This window comes from Canis aureus, chromosome 13 (genome assembly GCF_053574225.1).
Source record: "Canis aureus isolate CA01 chromosome 13, VMU_Caureus_v.1.0, whole genome shotgun sequence".
NCBI classification, from domain to species: Eukaryota; Metazoa; Chordata; class Mammalia; order Carnivora; family Canidae; genus Canis; species Canis aureus.
Window position 1 is genome coordinate 31,550,958 of NC_135623.1, and position 21,996 is coordinate 31,572,953.

Consider the following 21,996-nt stretch of genomic DNA (forward strand, 5'->3'; position numbering starts at 1 on the left):
TCTCTGTTCCTCAATTTCTTAATCTGGAGATGATTGTTACTGCCTCAGGTTGCCGAGGACTCATTTACAATTTTATAAAATAACTCACATGTCCTGTGTGCTCAGTAAGTTGTCACAACGGCCATTTTTTATTCTTAAAATGTTAAGAGAGCCCGTAAGAATTATCTTGGGGGAGGAACGAATCCTATAGAAAAAGTTTTGAATAAGGCATATGAAAAAGAGACAGAAATGAGGGGAAGAAGAGACAATAAAAATCTAGGTATTAAGAAAAAGAGGAATCTGTATCCATCAACATGCAGACAGATAATGGAAAAGGAATAATGGCTTGCAAGAAGAATGAGTATTATAAGGAACAAGTAATTGGGAGCAGGGGGTGGGGGAAAAGGGAGAAGGGAGGGAAAGGGAGGAAGGCAGAGAGGGGAAAAAAGGAGATCCTGTTTTTCCAGTCTTAGCTATTTCGATTTAGCAATTGAATACACTTTGAGATTCTTGTTTATGTTTTCCCCTCCACTTAATTGAAAACAATTGTTCCCAGAAGTTCGCTACCCTGTCATTAGCTCTTGTGTGCCTCAGTGACAGATCCGTAAATGAATCCCTCAGAGGAGCCCAAGGACCTGGTGTTGGAGGGTGATGGGAAGACTCGGAGCTCTTCTGAGGCAGAGGGTGGGCGCATGGGCTCTTGGTTCCCCTTGGCACCCTGAGTGAGTCCCCAGGCACTCCCTTACTTGCCCTGTGTCTGGGCCCGCATGCCTACTCAGCTCTTTCCTTCCACCCTTGTCTAGGGACTGACACTACTCATCCCTGTGTCTCTGATGAGGTCCCATTCCTCATCTAGTTACATCTTGCCCTTCATCTTTCAAGACTCTTCAGATGGTTGAAGCCTCGCATGAGCTGGTTTTCCTTATACAGTGCACATGATCTCTATTAAATCTGTAGGTTACTGACACCTTTAGTGATTAGGCTGCTCCTCCCTCCCTGCCCCTTCCCCACACTCCTCCTTTCCCTTCTTTGTCTTTACTTCCTCCCCAGTACCCCCCCTCCTTGACCTCCTTGCCTCCCTCTATTTCCCACCTGCCATCTGACAGTCTTCATAACTCCCTCAATGGTTTTCTGGCATCTCATAACCCTTCTGGAAAGAGTCAGGGGAGAAATAAATGCAATAAAGCATCCCTAGCCTTCCTGACCTCCTCTGCACTTGAGCACAAAGCCCTGGCCTGCATTCCTCTAATCTCCTTTGCGGTAGACACCTTCCTTGCCACCTGTCCAATTCAGAGCAAAATTTTGGTCTCATGTTCACATAGGGACAGATTCAGGCCTTCCCAGCCTCAAAGTGAGCAGTCTGGATTGCTCTCCTGGGCATCCTTTCCGTGTTCATCTGGCCCACCTGTTTTCTTGGCCAGTAACTACTGCACGTTTATCACATTGGGTTTGTCTCAGTAAACCAGAGCTGTTATTAAATCAGGCTGCCAAGAGCACAAAAACACAAAGCAACAAAACTAATAGAAGGGAACGGGAGAGAGATTAGGGTTGGTTTTTTTGTTGTTTTGAGAGAGAGAGAGAGAGAGAGAAGGCATGTGTGGGAGCAGGGGTTGGGGGGCAGAGGGAGAAGGAGAGAGACAGTCTCATGCAGACTCCACTCAGTGTCTGACTCTGGGCTGAATCTCATGACCCTAAGATCATGACCTGAGCTGAAATCAAGAGTCAGATGCTTAAAACCCTTTAACCAACTGAGCTGCTCAGGTGGAGAGGGAGAGGGGAGTGGGGGAAGAACAGAGAGAGAGAGATAGATTGGTTTTATTGATTGATTGATTGATTGATTGGTTTTAAAGAGTAAGAGCAGGGGTGCCTGGCTGGCTCCATCAGTAGAGCCTGTGACTCTTGATCTCAAGGTCATGAGTTCAAATCTCCTGTTAGGTGTAGAGATTACTTTAAAAAAAAAAAAAAAAAGAAAGAAAGAAAAACATACCTAAAAATGCAAGGGATTCTCAGAAAGACATCCAACAGGCCTCCCTTCAGAGAAGCAGAGGAGATGATTCCCCTCCATATTTTTAATCCTCCCAGGTCTAATAAACGTACATTAACAACCTCTCTTTAGCAGTATCTCCTTGGGGCAGGTTGTCTAAATCCTGGTCATTGCATAACCCCCTACCCTGTTTCATCAGGCATGCATTATTCACCTTCCTTAATAATATTAAAACATTTCCATTCCACCTTACCCCCCTGTCTTGTTGCCATCAGATGTCACCACAATCCCCCCACATATTCCCCACCATCCTCCAGTTTTTCCTCCCTCTCTGGTCATCTGGATCTTTGAAAAAGTTTAGACTGTTGCTTCCGGTTATTGATATTCCTTTTCCTGCCCTGGCTACTGTTTTATCCCATAGCCACTTTGTGAAAATTCGAGTGGTACCCTCACTTGTGCCCTCTACTCTATGTATATTCAATTTTAATTATAAGTTGAATAAAACCAAAGAAACATCTACCTCCATCCAGATATGATGTGCTTAGCCTGTGAGACCTTGCGTCTCCTCAAACGTATATGTCTTTTGTGGTTAAATCTTCTCTTTCCTCAACTAAGTTGGAACTGTTTTAAGGGTAAATGTTGCATTTATCTTCCCCCTCCTACACTGCAAGTATCACCACATCTTATGTGTATTAGGCACAATATACATTTCTTGGGCTGGATACGTTAATCTATAGTTTCTTCTTCTTTTCCCAAATTATTGAATTTATTCCAAAGCACAATGGGATATAATAGATTTCAGCCAAATTGTGTAGTTTGAACTGTTCTGGAATTAAGGTATCTTTGAAGTCGTGATTGATGTCTGGATTATTTGTCATATTCCAAGGGAAATGTAGAGATCTAAAACCAGGGCTGCCATGTTGCTTTTATTTAGGAGGCACAGTTCACAGAGACCTCACCATAAAGGGCAACCTTGGAAATTTTGTAATACCCAGCATGTTGTGGCCATTTACTGCAGCCCTGCCTAAAATTACTCTAAGGTGAGAGGATATGAATAGACAAGTGCCTGGTAACCTATGCTGGCTAGATGCTAGCTTGCTTTTGCAGATGAAAAAGGTAGCCACATGGGGATACAGGTAATTCAGTCCTGTTATTGAATGTGTATGTATTAAACCCCCACAGTGTGCTAAGAAGAGAGTGAGCACTGTGGTATCTGGGAGAAGAGCACTCCAGGTGGAGGGAACGACAAACACTCTGAAGCAGGGGGCTTTGTTTCTCCAATGTGTTAGACAAGAGCAATAGGCCCGTATACATTGAATAAGTGACCAAGAGGGAGAGTAGTAGGAGACCGAGAAGATGAGGGTCAGAGAATGAGGTAAGAGGTTAGGGGGAGGAACTCCCTGCTGACTACATCAGGCTGTGTAGTCCAGTATAAGAATTCGCTTTCCCTAAGTCAGCTGTAGCATGATGGGCTCTGAGTCCCATTTTAATAGGATCATTCTGACTGCTGTGTTGAGAATACCTTGTAGGGTCAAGGGCAGAAGTACAGAAACTGGCTGGGAGGTTATTGCTACAATCCACAGTGACATGATGGCTTGAGACAAGGTGGTAGCCATAGACAATTCTGGATCTATTTAGGTGATCTGATGTCTTCTGCCAAAGGGAATTATTTTAATGCAAATGTTAAGTTCTAGTTATTTTACAAGTAAGATTTTCATTTGTCTTTGAACACTTTTTTAAAGCTACATATGAATGATTTTTCCCAAAGAGAATTGTATCATCATGACACCTATTACAGATTGTGTTAGCTCCTTAATTTAGTTGCATTGATCAGAATAGTGAATTTTTCATATATTTTAGTAAGAAATGCCAATCCCAACTAATCTGGGGAGTTTATATGCAAAATTTTTACAAAGCAGTATTTGAACCTAGGCTTAAAGACAGCTTACATTCGTTATGGATTTCTATCTTTCAGGCTGTTTCTTAAAGCCAGGAATTAATGAAGGATTGATTTGCACCAGCTTGTCATATTGAAATGTTGGTAAAAATCTGCCACATAGTTAAATGGTTCAGTGAGAGAATTGTCTGGAGAAGAATTGGTATAACTATAATACAGAAGCACTAACTTTAGAATTGTCAACTGGTTTTTCCCTCTTCCTTTTTTGGGAAGGGGAGACTTAACATTCTTTGTGTCTGGATCTCTAGAGAATGCTTTCTCTTTAAATATACTTCTCTGTGTTTCTCTACTCAGATTACTTTTTTTTCCCCTTTGTAATTTCTCATCTTGTTTTTGCCTTTGTTCTCCCTTTGATTGAAGATAATTAAATAAGATGATGATAATTAACTTGGGTAAGACAAATTATAAACCAAACAAATAATGAGAAAGTGTGGTAGCACAAGATATACATGAGAGCAAAATATATTTTACTTAAGATTTTCGTGGTTTCTTTATTTGAAATTCTGCTCAATTACCAAACACAAAGAATGTGTTTATGTGAAAAGAAGTGATTTCTCATAACTCTTCTACGTTTGAGAGATAAAATTCTTAAGTATCTTTAAGAGTTTGAAAGAGCCAACTTCTGTTTACTGCATATATCTTATTCATACAGATGTATCTATCTACACATCTATGTGTAACCCGATCATTAATCCATGTAATATAGGGAAGGGCATGCCATATGCAGTTGATTGACCAGAAAAGCTTAATCTAACTGGGAGCCAATCCCAGGCAGGGCATCCAGAATATGGTACAAAATAATAATCCTGTTGTTCCATCAGACACTGTTCCCAGACTCTGGACAGTGAAGTAATAGTATCAGTAGGAACTTGTTAAAAATGCAAATCATGTTCATTCTTCCTTTGTTAAGTGAATTTGTCAGAGGAATGAATATACAGTGGGGACAAACAATCTCTTCAATAAATGGTGTTGGGAAAACTGGATAGCAACATGCAAAGAATGAAATGGGACCATTTTCTTTCACCATACACAAAAATAAACTCAAAATGGATAGAGACCTAAATGTGAAACTAGAAACTATATAAATTCTAGAAAAGAACACAAGCAGTAATTTCTCTGACATCAGCCATAGCAACATTTTTCTAGATATGACTCCTGAGGCAAGGGAAATAAAAGCAAAAATAAACTATTGGGACTATATCAAAATAAAGGAAACGATCTAAAATACTTAAAGACAACCTACTGAATAGGGGAAGACATTGGCACATGACATATCTAATGAAGGGTTAGTGTCCAAAATATGTAATGAGCTGCTACAGCTCAAAAGCCAATAAACAAAAAAATCCAATTAAAAAATGGGCAAAAACCAGACATTTCTCCAAAGAAGACATCCAGACAGTCCACAGATAAATGAAAAGATGTTCAACATCACTCATCATCAGGGAAGTGCAAATCAAAACTACAATGAGATATCACTTCACACCTGTCAAAATGGCTGAAATCAACAACCCAAGAAACAACAGGTATTGACAAGAATGCAGAGAAAATGGAACCCTCCTACACTGTTGGTGGGAATGCAAACTGGTTGCAACCGCTGTGGAAAACAGTATGGAGGTTCCTCAAAAAGCTAAAAATAGAGCTACTATATGATACAGTAATTACCTTAGTTGGCATTTCCCCCAAAGAATATGAGAATACGAATTCAAGAGGATGTATATGCCCCTGTGTTTATTGAAGCATTATCTACAATAGCCAAACTATGGAAGCAGCCCAGGTGTCCATTGATAGATGAATGGATCAAGAAGAGGTGGTGTCTATTTATAATGGAATATTATTCAGCCATAAATGCATAGAAGGAAATCTTGCTATTTGCCACAACATGGTTAGAGCTAGAGAGAATAATTCTAAGCCAAATCAGAGGACAAATACCATATGATTTCATTTACACGTGGAATTTAAGAAACAAAACAAATGAGCAAAAGAAAAAGACAAACCAAGAAAACAGAGTCTTAACATAGAGAACAAACTGATGATTACCAGAAGGGGGTGATGGTGTGGGGAGATGTGTGAAATAGGTGATGGGATTGAAGAGTACACTTATCTTATATTAAAAAAAAAAAAAAAAAAAAAAAGGCAAATCATGGGCTCTACCCCAAACTCCCTGAATCTGAAACGCTGGGGATGGGGCCTAGCTCTCTCTTCTATAGAATCTTCTAGGTGATTTTGATGTGTACTTATGAACCACTGGAAAATGTAACCTGTCACACTTTGCAGAATCAACCACTGTGGACATCCTCAAAGTGCCTGCCTTCCTGTATACTCCCCATACTGCCCTGGCCCCTCCTTGTAGTTTGCCCCCACCCGTCAAAGCCCAAGCAGCTGCTCCAACCCACTGAGCCTGAGCATCTGGCTCAGTCTTGGTGGGCTCTCTATAGATGTGTACATTCTTCAGGAAAAAGCAGCTGTGTCTCTTTTGTTAATATCAATCACTTCAGCCAACAGTGACTCAAAAACAGTATATTAAACGATTCACTGCTCAGTAGTGATAAAGGTGAGAGGATTGATACCCACGTCCTGTCACATATGCGCTAAGCGGGATAGCCAGATTGAGATAATTCTGCTTTATACCCTTTTATTCCTGCCTCATGAATAATCCCATAAGTGCTCAGTTTAGATGATAAATTATATTGCAGTGAACTGAAATCATAAGTAATTCTAATACCGTTGGGAAGTGGCCAAAGAAAGATTCCCCGAGAAGCAAATGTTTTAGGGCTTACAAATAAATGGTATCCAGTGACAATAGGTAGGCACGAGGGACTGGTGTTTGGGATGGGACTAAAGAAACCTTAGAGCCTGAGAGTTCAGGATAAATGAGGATGTGAAATAGCAGGTTACATTAAGGGAAGATGAAGTGGTTCAAGAAGTCGGGAGCCAGTGTCTGGTGGGAACAAAAATAGATGAAGCTGGTGGCAGAGTGACTTAAGGCAAAGTTTTCCAGAAGAAGTAAAGGCAAATTTTGTTCCTCATTGTTCCCCCAATAGTATATCAATATAGGCTCTTTGGATCATTATTAAGAAGAAACCTAGTATGTCTTTGTTTCCCTATTTATGTTGGCTCTCTGTATTTGAAATGCTTATTGCTCCATTTTCCATCATTTCTGGACTATATTTCAAACAAACAATCATTGTATAACACAGCAGAATAATAACTCAATTTCAAGTTTGGTTCACATTTTTAAGTTCAGTTCAAAAATAGATACCAAATGGTCTACACTGCATAATATTTTATGCCTTTATCATAGCAGAACAGTAATGCTGGAGTATTGAGATATATGGCCTGTCGAGAACAGAATGGGGAGAATTATGCAAATACCTAACTAATATGTTGTGATATTGGTTTTCTGAATGTTAATATGATGAATGAATTCTGTTGAAAATGATCATATGGCGATTTCTTTTCTGTTGCTGATTAGTAAAAATTACATGTTTCATGTGGTTTTGGGACCTTGCAAACTGTACGCAATCGTTTTGCATGACAAAGCTGTTTTAAAGAAAGCATAAATGTTTTAAAATCATGATAAAATTGTATATTTGATTTTATGCGACTAGTTAAGGTTGTCATCCTTTGTTGCTGTTGTTGAGCATTAAAGGTGTGTTGAGTATTGACAAAGGTTGAAAGGCTTTGCCCTTGGGGTATTGCACATAAACTGATCTCTTATGCCATTGAGCATCATTATCTTCATCACATAAGCTTCTTGTCATGGTCCTGTTTCTATGTGGACAGTATAGATAGCATGTCCCTCTTTTCTCTCTCTCTCTTTTTTTTTTTTTTTTACCAGAGCTAGTATATCTTCTCTAGACCCTCTACAGTCTAGAGTAATGAATTTTACTAAATAACCTTCATTATTCAGTTAATTGTTGCATTTTCCTAACTACTAATACAGAACGCATTTCAGAGTTAATAGCTGTCTGGAAAGGAAGAAGAACAATCGATAAACTCCTACATTATCCTTTGTTTAAATATCACATAAGTAATTAACATATTTATTAATGCATTTACTTAGGCAAACATTATTCTTTGAGGGCAGGTAGCAATTAATATTATGTTTTAATTTTGAAAACCTATAATTAGAATAATTAACTAAAGAATAGTCTAGTATCCTTTACTAAAATATATATGATGAGATATTAATTTCTCAGCATGCCATAGAGTATCTAATTCTAGTTTTACTGTTTTTATTTATTTTTTTTTAATTTTTATTTTATTTTATTTATGATAGGCACACAGTAAGAGAGAGAGGCAGAGACACAGGCAGAGGGAGAAGCAGGCTCCATGCACCGGAAGCCCGACGTGGGATTCGATCCTGGGTCTCTAGGATCGCGCCCTGGGCCAAAGGCAGGTGCTAAACCGCTGCGCCACCCAGGGATCCCAAGTTTTACTATTTTTAAACAACATATACGGGCAGCCCCGGTGGCGCAGCGATTTAGTGCCGCCTGCAGCCCGGGGTGTTATCCTGGAGACCCGGGTTGGAGTCCCACGTCGGGCTCCCTGCATGGAGCCTGCTTCTCCCTCTGCCTGTGTCTCTGCCTCTCTCTCTCTTCTCTCTCTCTCTCTCTCTCTGAATAAATAAATAAATAAATCTTAAAAAAAAAAACAACACAGCATATACTTTCAGTTGAATCTCCTATCAGGATATTTATAGTTAGCATATACATGAATTTCATAAGTAATGTTTTTCTACTTATAAACGTAAGTACAGTTGGCCCTTGAACAGCATGAGGGTGAGTGGCACTGATCCCGGCACCATTGAAAATCTGTGTATTATTAAAAAAAAAGAAAAAAGAAAATCTGTGTATTAACTTTTGACACCCCCAGAACTACTGATAGCCTACTGTTGACTCAAAGCCTCACTGATGACATAGACCATTTACACATATTTTGTAAGTTATATGTATTACATACTGTATTCTTAAAGCAAGCTACAGAAAAAAGTTAAGATGATCATAAGGGAAAATACATTTATTGTACTGTACCATAATTATTTTAAAAATTGTAGACCCATCTATTTGCTGTCTACAAGAGACTCATTTTAGACAGAAGGACACCTACAGCCTGAAAATAAAAGGTTGGAGAACCATTTACCATTCGAATGGTCCTCAAAAGAAAGCAGGGGTAGCCATCCTTATATCAGATAAACTAAAATTTACCCCAAAGACTGTAGTGAGAGATGAAGAGGGACACTATATCATACTTAAAGGATCTATTCAACAAGAGGACTTAAAAATTGTAAAAACTATATATGAGTGGACCCATGCTGTTCAAACCTGTGTTGTCCAAAAGTCAAGTGTATTTACAAATCAGTGTTCTTAATAATTTTCAGACCTAACAATTATGTTTGAGACCTGAGAAAGGTACAGAATGTGAGTGATAAACTAGGAAAGTGTTGGACAATTTTTTATAGAAATAGCTAAGAAGTCTCTTAGTCCTGGTGTTAAAACTGTCACTTCATTTTAATAAGTCGGCTTATCTTTACTCACCATTTCTTACCAATTGAAGTTTAGATACAGGCAGAGTCTATGGCTTATCATAAATCCTTAAAACAGAAAATGCCCTCTTGTGTTTTAAGGACTGGTCCTTTTGGGTTAGAAGACAATTTGGAATATTTATTAGATAAGCGGTAAATCATGGGCTCTTTCAAACCAGCACCATCAGGGAGGATTTACCATTTACCATTTTAAAATTTGTTTTTCCCTGTGCAGCTCAGGACTTGCAAATCATTTGTATGACTTTTTTTTTTTCATATTGTTAAAATCTTGAACTTCCAGCAAACAGGAAACCCAAGGCAAAAAGAAATAATCATTAGACCACAAGTCTACAAGACCAAAAGTTACATGAGCGATTTTAGCATCTCTCTGTTATGCGTTGATTTGGTTTTCATTTGAATATGCATGTCAGAGAGGGCTTAACATCATTATTTTTGCTGTTAATAAATCCCTAGCTGTATAAAACAAACAAAGAAAGAGGCTGTTCGCTCTGTTTTCCTATTTACAGCCTTAAAATTGGACCCAATTCTTTTTTTTTTTTTTTTTTTTTGGTCTTTTTGTATGTTTCTGGGATAGCACTGCATATCACTTCTTGAAGTATAGTTTCAAAGAGTAGTATGGCTCTATCTGCAACAATTCTAACCTTGCAAAGCAGACCTGAAAGTAACCTCAGAAATGTGAACTTGTTAATATTTATTCCATGTTTATTAGTCAGTCTAATTAAGCAAATGCTAAATGGAGCTTTGTATGTTCTTTCAATATTTTTAGTGCTGCTTAAATATATGAAATTAATACATCTCAATACAGATAGCCTTGTTTTTAATGTGCTTCAGAGAGAGAAGCTATTTTAAATGACCAATAATGAAAATAACTCAACTCTTAATTGTAATATATGTTTAACTGTATCTGCTTTATTTCTTGGTTTAATAGACTATGCAGGATTTTTTTAAAGAAAAAAAACAAAAACAAAACCAACTCTGTGAATATACCAGACAGATACAGTGGGATATCCTGCAATGAAGGAAAAGGCATAAAAAATATGACCAAATAATGAGATGTAGATGTACAGCACCCATAAATCTTAGCTTCAAATCATGTTGATCTCTGTGTTTTTCTCTGTAGTGACTTTGTTTCATAGGATTAAAGTAGTGGTTTCCAAGTTGAAGCTCACTTAGTTTTCTGCTCTGCAGGTCAGTTTCTCTTGGAAGAAGCTCGCCTTATAGAAGCCGCTGAGATGGCAAAAAAAGCAGCTGAGTTGGACAGCACGGAGTTTGATGTGGTCTTCAGTGCTGCCCACATGCTCAGGTGAGTTTTGCTACTTACCGTAGAAGACTGACATTGTGGCTTGGGGAAAGCAGTTAGGTAGACTAATTCCCCTGTCATACTGCTTTATTCCACATTCTTGAAGTGAATTATGCTGTTTTACCATGCTAAAATCAGCCAGGAGTATTTTATTCGTTATAGTTTATGTGCCCAGTATGTAGGGCATATAAGCATTCAGGACTCTGAAAATTATTGAAAATCATTTTCCTTTCCTTTCAGAATTGACTATAAAATGCAAAAAGGAAATTGCAAAATTAAAATTAATAACCGTTTAAGTAAATGTCTAAAACAAAACAGGTTGACTAGTCAACTGCATCTCGGTATTTGTGTTTTATGTTAATTATACTGAATGTGGTATGTGAAAGCATTTTATTATATTTGGTGGCAGAGACGATTGATAGGTACAAATATACCTAAAGCCTATCAAAGTCTCAGGATAGCACTGTACTTAGCACTGTTGCTATGTATGGAAACTACATCTTTGTAGACCTTTTAGTACTTCTGTATTCAGAATAATATTATGAAGGCTAACTATAATAATAGCAAAAACAATTAAAAGGTAGATCAACAATTTTTATTGTGAATATAAAAAGAAAGTTAATGCATCCATAAGTGATGTTTTAGGTTAAAGGAGAATGTTTCTAAGAAACTCAAATGATTTCTACAGTTTTTTTTTAAAGCGTTATTTGTTGTGTTAACCATATGTGTTCCCCTTCTCCCATACTCATACCTGAATTTCATTCGATTAAATCTCCACCTAAATGCTTCATTAGCTGACATCCACACTGTGGGCTCTGTGCTTGGCTTTAGGAATAGGATTGTAATTATGTAGATTACCCTTACAAGGGAAGAAAAATGCCAGAAGAATTTCTTCACATTTGGATGGCCTTAACACATGGACTTTCAAGAAAAGTAGTTTTGTTTACTTTTCTCAGATCATTGTAGATTTTTATGCAGTTGTAAGAAATAATACAGAGATATCCCTTGTACCATTTATCCAGTTTCCCCAATGGTAATATATCATAGAATGACAGAATATCAAAACCAGGGTATTGATACTGATGCAATCCACTGGTCTTAACTGAGTTTCCCTAGTTTTGCTTGTACCCGTGCTTGTGTGTGTGTGTGTGTGTGTGTGTGTGTATTCTCTGCTTTTTTTAATCACATATATGTAGGTTTGTGTATCCATCACCAGTCAGAGTACAGACTATTTCCAATATCACAAGCATCCCTTGTGTTGTCCTTTTATAACCTAATGGCTTCCTACTTAGCTGTTTACAAATTTCAAACAGGAAATTCAAAGCCTGTTTGAGAGCAAAGTGCACTGTGAGGTTTCAGTTGAATGCGCTCACTCCACATTTAACATTTCACATTCCTAAAGCTGGTATCTACAAAGAGAAATGAGCATTCAATCAACTACTGGCATATTTATAAAATAAACCATAGTCAATCTCAAGAACCTTCAATGCAAGGATAATTTTTTAAAGATCCTGCATTTGCATGACAGGTGTAGGTGCTGTTCTAGGGAGAGGACTTTTTGTTCTTTGTGAATAAAACACTGTGCTTTAAGTCACAGTATACCATTTGCCAGGATGGAGATACACAACTTTCTATAGGCTAACAACTCCTCTTAAACACAACAGGTACTTTCCTCAACAAGGCGTTTTGCTACATATTAAATCAGTATCTGAAATTCACTACCACTAGGAGAAAGTTACAAAAAAAGGTCCTGGTTAAATAGGTCACTTCCAACTTTTCCTTAGCTACCATAGTGCTGGTAACCAGTGGAAAATTCCTATTATACATTAGTGATGTGGAACTCTTTAGGGTTTGTTTTTCAGAACCTTCTTTCTGGTTTTCTGCAGTCTGCATTCCTCATTATCCTGCCATCAGCACTTTCCTTATCTTTTTTTTTTAAGTGTCTTATTTTTATTTTTATTATTTTTTTAATAATAAATTTATTTTTTATTGGTGTTCAGTTTGCCAACATACAGAATAACACCCAGTGCTCATCCCGTCAAGTGCCCCCCTCAGTGCCCGTCACCCATTCACTCCCACCCCCCGCCCTCCTCCCCTTCCACCACCCCTAGTTCATTTCCCAGAGTTAGGAGTCTTTATGTTCTGTCTCGTTTTCTGATATTACCTACCCATTTCTTCTCCCTTCCCTTCTATTCCCTTTCACCTTTATTTATATTACCCAAATGAATGAGAACATATAATGTTTGTCCTTCTCCGGTTGACTCATTTCCTAATCTTGATTGCAATTATGACCACAGCAGCCCAGCTATGTCCTACTCCACGTGGTGGCAGCCCCCATGAATGTTTTTCCTTAATTTTTCTGTTTTTTGACTTTATTAAATTCTTGTTATTTCTTGAGCACTTAACCGTGCAAGTTGTACACCAGCCTCTTTGCTTATTCGTCAAGAGCATTTATAGGACTTTGCTGAAAGGAGTAAGAAGGTTACTGGTTTTTACCTTGAAAGCAACCTTATCAAAATCCTTAGCTATCAAGATTTTGCTTATTTATTGTTACATGTGATTTCCTCTGGGGATGCCAAATTATTGTAAATTGACTTTGTTATTAATTCTTCCCTCAGAGCTCACTTCTTTTGTAAGATACTTAGGAGACAAAACTGGCAGTTTGGTGAGGTAAAGAGTATGAGGCAGGGTATGAGGGAAAGAATAGCTGTCTCCCTGGTTGTGTCTTGGTAAGCTGGATTATTGGCTACCCTCATATCCAAAATCAGCAATTGAGGGAATGTTAGAGTTCAAGAAACGATTTGGCTAATTCCTAGTGAAATGACTTATAGAATCTATCAAGGAAGAAAAACTCACTACAAATGCAAAAAAAAAAAAAAAAGGCTTTCCACCTTAAAACTAGACTGGAAGAGACAAGGAGATCCTGGGGCTAGCCATCAAGGGACAAATCTGTATCGTGTTTGGACCTTCAAGAGGCTTGAAATTTGAGAAGTTTCTAACAGACCCATTTCAACTCTCAATAGTGAATAATGAATGATTTTTCTCTGTATAATCAGCACATAGAAAGCCTTGAAACACAGGGTTTCAAACGGACAGTTCAGATAAGAATGACAAATCAGATGTATCCAAGTAAAGAGCCCTCATCAATGAGGTGAGACTTACATTAAAACCTAAGAGCCACTTGGAATATCTGTAATTCCTGTTATCAAGGTGATTCACAAGAATGCTGTGTGGTGTGGAAATATCAGTGCTGTTCACCAAATGTGCAGGCCTTCCACCTTCAAAAAACATAGTCGGATTGTATTTTTCTGCTTTCTTTCAAGTTGAAGAACTTCATGGTTCTTATTTGGATTGTTGAATGTGTGTGAACATGATGTATGTCACTTTTGAGCCAAAGCTATAAGAGTCCATGCTCTTTCCTTTTCTAACTTGGAAACTGTGAAAATAGATTATGAAATGACCAGAGGGACAAACCTCCCTACTCATCTGCATTGAGTGAGTGAGAAATAAACCTTGTTTTCTCGACTCACTGAGACTTAGGATGTATTTAAATTACAACAGTGTACCCTAACCTAGCCTGACTGACACAAAATACATCTGTGAAAATAAAATAGGGAGCTTGAAAGAGGAATAATATGACATTAGAAAAGATTACTAAGAGATTAACAGGATCTCTGAGTTTGTAACTGCATTGGAGACAATACATCATTGAGAGGCTGATAATTTAAATAGAAGTCGTAGATCTCTTCTCAGAATTTAATGGAAAGTACTAAAGACATCAAAATGACACCTGAAAGGATAAAAGATTGGAGGCTAGATTGAGAACATTATATAAACACTCAACATTACATACGTGTTAGTATAATTATATATATAATATATAGATATGTATATATGTGGTATATATATAGTATATGATATATAGTTTTATTTGTATATACATAAATATATAATTACATTCTATATATGTGTATATAATTATATTTAGGATTTATACATATTTATAGTTTCTTTTGGTTTTGTATATGAGCATTAATATAAATAGGAAATTTCTGGAGGCAAGCGTAGAACATGTAAGCAATTATCAACAAATAGAGGACATTTCCCAGCTAGGATGAAGGCCTTCAATCATCGTATTGAAAGCAAAACTGCTGAAAATAGATTTGTTCTTAAACTTGTCTCCACGTTCAGGTTATACTTTTTTGTTGCCAACTAAAGAATACATCCTTGCCAGTTTAAGCAGAAACAGGATTTATGAAAGAGTATTCCATAGCCCACAGGCTCATTCTCGGGCTTGAGAGCACTCTACACCGTCAGAAATAATACCCAACCATCTATCTAGCTTTCCCTGGGAGTGAGCAGATTTTATAGTCCCGAGCCCCACCACCATCACCATCACCTCCAAGGAACCAAGCCGAGCAAGCGCCACATGGCTTCCGTGATTCTCTTGGACGCAGCGGCCTCTGGGCTAGGCTGGCTTCTGACTTGTCTTGAGGTTGCATCTGATTGGTGGAATGGGTGTCATGTCCTGGAATCTCAGCTACCAGAAAGTCGGAAGAAGTGGGAATTTCTGGCTTCTGCCTTCAGAAGGTGGGCTACACATGGTGGCTAATTACCAAAAATATTTATAGAGAGGGTGATCACAGAGGTTGAGTGGCCTCACATTACAGACATTAACTATATGTGTTGACATTTTTAGTAGTTCAGATAAAATGGGGAAAGTTCTAGATAAGGGTACTATACTCCAGATGAGGGTATTCTAAGAAAGAAGATTGGTTTCATCAAAGGAAAATATCAGAGGCATTTAAAAATGCTAGAACACCAGTCGAGTTATAACTATAGAGTTGTAAGAAGAACATATTGAGTCAATTATTCTGTTAGCATTTTGTAGGAATGAGCCCATTCAGTGTTCTCCTAAAACTAGGTGATAGAGCAGAAAGATACTGGATCCCAGGAGGACTTCCAGAGGCACTCAAACTTTACCTGATTCATAGCATTCCTGGGCTCTCAGAGAACCTTTTTTTTTAATCCACTCACAGGGTAAGGGAAGAACAGAAGTAGCATCTATTTAAATATCTCCTGTCTGCCTCCTACTATATTTTGCATCTTGTATCTGTCACTCTCTTAGTTATAATCACACCTATGTGAGGTAGACAACAATATTCCCATTTTATATATGAAGATACTGAGGCTTAAGAAGAGGGTTTCCCACAGTTGGTAAAGCTGGGATTTGAATTTAGTGTTTTCTGGCCTAGTATAATACTGTTTTCACTGTGTCACATTGGCTCCCTCATGTCTTTACAACTGGGTGACTATCCAGAGGCTGTGATTCTTAAATTTATTGTTGGAGAAAGGATTTATAGAGTAACAGGTTATCAAATGTGTAAATTCTAAAGAGTGAGGCCCTTCCAATATTATTAAATTACCACTTTGTGGTAAATGATAGAAAGTAGATTTACATTCACAGGAGAGAGAATGCCACCTTTGTACTCTGGAGGTATATTGAGTTTTTAGAATGGTACAGTCTGACAAAGGACACACTTAAAGCTGAGCTAAGCATAAACTTACAATTCCAGGACTTAGGGCCCAGGTTGTCACTGTTCCCCAAGGTAGTAAGGAAAGCAAAACTGCACCATACCAACTGGTTCCCTTTGCTTCCCCTGATTTCTAGAGAGCAAAGTGAATATATGGAAGAAAAAAAAAGTTATCTTTAAATCTCTGTGCTCCACATAATCTTATGAAATCAAACATATTAAAAATAGAGAATTTCAGTGTCCCAATTTCTTTATAAATTCCACTGGAAGTGTCTTAAAATCGGAATTCTTAATAGAGAAAGGAACCAAATCAGATCATTCCTCAAAACAGATTGGGAGTGTACACACACATTGTGTGGGATATATATTTTTTTCTCAAAGTTTTCTAGACCTTTCTTCTTCAATACTTCCAAAATCACCAAAAACCTCTTGAAAAGTCACTGGATTTTTATTTTCTTTTAATTTTTTAAAAAAGATTTATTTATTTGAGAGAGAGAGAGAGCATGAGCCGGGGAGAAGGGCAGAGGGAGAGGGAGAAGCAGGCTCCCCGCTGAGCAGGTCGCCAGATGCGGGGCTGTATCCCAAGACTCCAGGCTCATGATGTGAGTCGAAAGCAGACACTTAACCATCTGAGCCACCCAGGCGCCCCGATTTTTCAATTATAAATAGCACTTTAGTGCCAACTTCTGGTCCAAAGAGGGCTGGGTTATAATGGTTGTAAGGTCTTCAAAGCAAAGCGCAGTGGCAGATGCAGTTGAAGGTAAGCATCTTCCACCCAGCGCCTCTCCAGCATCACTGTGCGTGTGAATCACCTGGGGATCTTGTTAAATGGTGGTTTAGGAACAGGGTCTAAGGTTTTACACTTCCCGACAAGTCCCAGGTGATACTTCTACTGTTGGTTCTAGGGCCACTCCTGCAAGCAAGTTCTACTTTTTGCCTCTCTTCTTTCCATCCCTCCCAACTCCTTCTCCCCACCCAAGCATCACAAATGGAACATGAGGAGTAATTCACTATGTATGGATATTATAATAATTGACATTGCCAATCAACATTTCCCCCCTTTTCATTTTCCCAGTACGTTTTGTTATGTAGTCTTTTTGGATGTAGGCTTAACCTGTCCTTAGCAGCCCTGAATGATTCAGGGCCATGAAAAAATGAGCTCAGACTCTCATGGGGCATCAAGAAGTTTCTGACTCAGAGGAATCTTTTGTGAATTGTACCATCAGCCTAGTCTGTGATTGCTACATTTCTGCTTTACCTGACCATCTTTTGTGTTTAGAACGGAGATGGATACCAGCAGATCATGAAGCTAGTTTTGATGTCTTGACAGATGTTCATTTAAGATGGCTTGATGGTCATCAACAGTATCTTCTAGGAGTTTCACTATACGGATCTTTTAGGCTTCATTGTTTTCATATATGTGTGACTCTGGTTTTGCTGTTTTAAGATTTTCCACACATTTTTATGTCCTCGATTATTTCAATTCTCCTTCTATTCTTACTATACACTTAGCAATTAAAATTAAAATTTAGTGCCGCTTTGAGTTACTTAAGCTACATTTCAGCTACTGTTTATCTTACTTTCATGATATAAGAACAGATAGTTTTCTAGTTAGAAGAAGAAGAAGAAGCAGCTTTGTAAGTTATCTTTGAGAATAATCACCAAGACTTTAATAAAAAATTATCTTTTGTATGAGTCAGTGGTTATTATCCATATTAAATAACTTTTAATGTAAAATTGACAATTCACAGCTGCTAATAATTGTAGAGTCTTCTAAATGCCAGTAGCATTTTTATTTTTTATATTTTCAAGGAAGTAATTTTGAATTTAGCAACCTTTAATTTTATAATTCTCACAGGATACATACAAATGTCAGTAATTATAAATGATTCTCTTAATCAGATTCCCCTCAAACATTTCACAGAATATATTAAGTTATTTCACAATATCATTGGTTCCCAAATTTCCTTTATATATATATAAAGATATATATTTTTTCTCAGAAAATGGAATTTTATAAAAAGGCATTTTTCTCGTATGTCCATAAAATGATAGAATTCCTACAAGTATAGAAATGTGTCATAAATTATACAGAATGTTCCTTAATTACAGCTCAATGTAACTTGGTACTGCCTCCCTCCCTAAAAAATGAGAGAGAACCAAAAAAATAATATATATATAACTGTATATATATATTTACATAATATAGACAAATCAAATATATATATATATATAATCTTTTAAGAATATTGGCCCATAAAACTGTGTTCCAAAAGATACTTTTCTATTGTAAAATAAGACCAGGGAGGGGAATTAGATATGTAAAATGCATATCTGTTAAAAAAAAAAATAGAAATTGGGACGCCTGGGTGGCTTAGCAGTTAAGCGCCTGCCTTCAGCTCAGGGCGTGATCCTGGAGTCCCGGGATCGAGTCCGATATCAGGCTTCCTGCTTCTCCCTCTCCCTGCGTCTCTCTCTCTCTCTCTCTCTCATGAATAAATAAATGAAATCTTTTAAAAAATTTAAAAAACAGAAATATGTTTCACAGTCTCATGTGCAAAGTAGAGTTCTCTGGTAATCAAATAATGACATTTGTTTGTGACTTTCATTCTGTTTTGCATTCTGAATACACCTTTTCACTGATTGCTTAAAAACTGAATGTAAAGACTTTTAAAAGATAGCACAATTCAGTGATTTCTTGGGAGTTCAAGGTTTACGTCATAGTCCAGTTTACAAATACCATCTAGGCTCTTTTTACTTCTCACCTTTCCTGGTCCTGAGAAGTCACAGATAGTGTAAAGAAGGGGAAGGCCCTACATACATGAGTGACAGGAGCTGGCAATGAGATAGGAGCCTCCATCCAAGTCTCCAGTTGAAAAGTCCATTGTTGGCATAGATGATATGGAACATAACTTTATGATGACTCTTAAGGGTGGCATGTTAGATGGGGCTAGTCACCTATCTGGAGCTAGTGTAGTTTCCTGCTATGAATGATTGTTATTACTCATTATCTCATTCATTTCTGGCTTTGTAAAGTGTGTTGTCAAAACACAAGGTTGTGTACATTTGACCTGGGAGATTTCTTGGCAGAGCCGACTGCTTTTCCCCTTTGCCTACTTTCCACGTCTTCTGCTTAGACATACAGGAAACTTATGGTTGCTCTCCATATCTAACTGTGACCCTCCCCTAAAGTTGAGAGGTGGTGAGGGTAAAGAAGGGAGTATCCACGGCAGCCCCGGTGGCACAGCGGTTTAGCGCCGCTTGCCGCCCCGGGGTGTGATCCTGGAGACCCGGGATTGAGTCCCACGTCGGGCTTCCTGCATGGAGCCTGCTTCTCCCTCTGTCTGTGTCTCTGCCTCTCTCTCGCTCTCTCTGAATGAATAAATAAATAAATCTTTAAAAAAAAAAAAAAAAAAAAAGAAGTGAGTATCCAGCAGTATTCTCACTTTTCCTCATTCCTTATTTCTTTGCCTTTCCCCTCATAGCCTCCCCTTCCCCCTTTTGGGGGTGCATGAGGCAAAACACAGTAGTGCATTTCATTTCATTCTTAAAACTGTCATCTGCTAAATTTGGTCTAGTGAAGTTCACTTCTATCAGTGTGAGAGATGGAGGTGAGCAAGAAGTAGAACCTGTCATTGCAAATGTCCTCCGTATCCTCCTCTTTTCAAATCTCATCTCTTACACTTAAATTGTGGTTTTTAAACATTATAATCAAAAAGCAGGTTTTCTTCTTTTCTTAGTCTTTGATGTAGAAACTGTTGGGGTCATCTGCCAGAGAACAACGTATCATGTATCACTCTACTACGTTGCCATATATACAGCGATATCAGCATGATCTTGTGGTTCAAACACTTAGCTGTAGAGTCTGTGACTCCCAGATCAGTCACTTCCCAGCTATGTAACCTTGGGGAAGTTATCAACTTCTCTAAACCACATTTTAACCATCTGTAAAATGGGGATAGTAATAGCATTTCATGGTGTTGTTGGAACATGGAATAATAAATTCCTGGTATTTTATAAGTGACACATAGGTTTTAGAAATTTTCTGTCCCAGAAAGGAAATAGTGAAGAAAGAGTTTATGGATATTCAGGAAAAGTTATTCATCAGCTTCTTTAAATAATTCTATTCTAATAGTCTTGGCAACCTGAGTCCTACAGTCAGTCCTAACAATTCAGCGGTTGAGGTTCTTGACACTTCAAGAATCCTCTAAGCAACTAGCAAAATATTGCTAATTTCCTCAGTTTTCGAATGTTGATTAATGATACAGTCATCTTTGCAGTTAAGATTTATTAAGCACGTCCATGATGCTTCTTGAGAGGCAAGTATGAAAGGACAGTTCCTCATCAGTTTTCTCCCTTGTCTAGAGAATAAAACAAGAATATAAATGAACATTTGGTGGGTAGAATTTACACTCTTTTCCCTGTGGTCCTAGAGTGAAAATTAATTTTCACAGTTATATGACAAATCTAATAAACTCTACTTTTTCTCTATTTCATTAGATTATCATCAATTCTACTTCTACCTTAAGGTACGAAGCCTTCTAAACTAGATATTTCCTTTGGGGATTAAGTCACTAAAGACAATGAAGACTTTAAAAACTAACAACCCTTTTGGGGGAGAAAACTTTTTTTTTTTTTCAATTGTGTTGATTATTATTTTAAAGGCTTGTCATCTAATGAATTCTTCGGTTTCTCTTTGATTCTTACCTACCTGATGAATTTGTATGTCCATTAAAATGAATAGTAATATTTGCTATACTTTTCATGTTAGATATCTATTGGTTGATTTTGCTTCAAAGTAACTTAACTCCTTTGTAATATTAAGTTCCTCTAATTTCCTACCTCCCTGCCTTTTATTTTCCTCTGGAGAAAACCCTTCCAGGGCATGACCTAATGAATTCTGGTTCAAATTTCCAAGTGAATTTGAACCAAAGTGATTCTATAATTTGGTGGAGGGAACCTTCATTAAATACCCTGGCAAGGGAATTTTTACTGTTTTATACCAGACTAAAGTACTTTTCTTGACATATTGAAATTGAACTTCCAACATTTATGAGAATATAAATTGCAACAGCACGTTGTAACTGTCATGAGTCCAGTAGAGCCTTAGGTCAAGGGTTTTTACTTTCTCTATAACCCCATTAAAAATAGCAGTGTTTTTAATTATTTTTCCTTTAAAAATTAGAAAAATATGACTTGGTCTCCAGAGAGATGTTATCTTCAGTTATTCCTAAAATTTATATGGTTGCATGGGATATGTCTTTATAGTTTTTATTTGCACTTAACCAAAGTGCAAATTCAATTTTATAGGCTAGTGAACCTACTCTTTTAAAGCCTGAATGTGATTTTCTAATTGACAGAGTTGATTTTTGTTTCTTCTCTTTATTCCTGACCTCTCTGCATCTTCTCACTTCAAAAGCTTCTTCCCTCCCCCTCCCCTGCCCACCCTGTTTTCGTATTTATCCATTTGTGTGCAGGTATAATTAACATACAACATAATTATGTTAGTTTCAGGTGTACAATATAACAAATATAATGATTAACTATTTCTATATATTACTCAGTGTTCATTAGGATAAGTGTACTCTTAATCTCCATTTTCTATTTTACCCATCCCCCTACCCATCTCACCTCTGGCAACCACCACTTTGTTCTTTGTATTTAAGAGTTTGTGGGAGGCGGTTTGTTCTCTTTTTT

The 21,996-nt window shown here is 37.6% G+C and overlaps 1 protein-coding gene across 5 annotated transcripts in view; it reads left to right on the forward strand.

Annotated features, from left to right (window-relative positions):
- TMTC2 (transmembrane O-mannosyltransferase targeting cadherins 2) overlaps positions 1-21,996 on the forward strand; it is a 388,467-nt gene that overhangs the window by 309,913 nt on the left and 56,558 nt on the right. For all 5 annotated transcript variants that reach the window (XM_077845667.1, XM_077845665.1, XM_077845669.1 and 2 more), the window contains one exon: positions 10,654-10,768. In XM_077845667.1, coding sequence (XP_077701793.1) covers positions 10,654-10,768 — 115 coding nt within the window. The remainder of the gene's footprint in view (positions 1-10,653; positions 10,769-21,996) is intronic.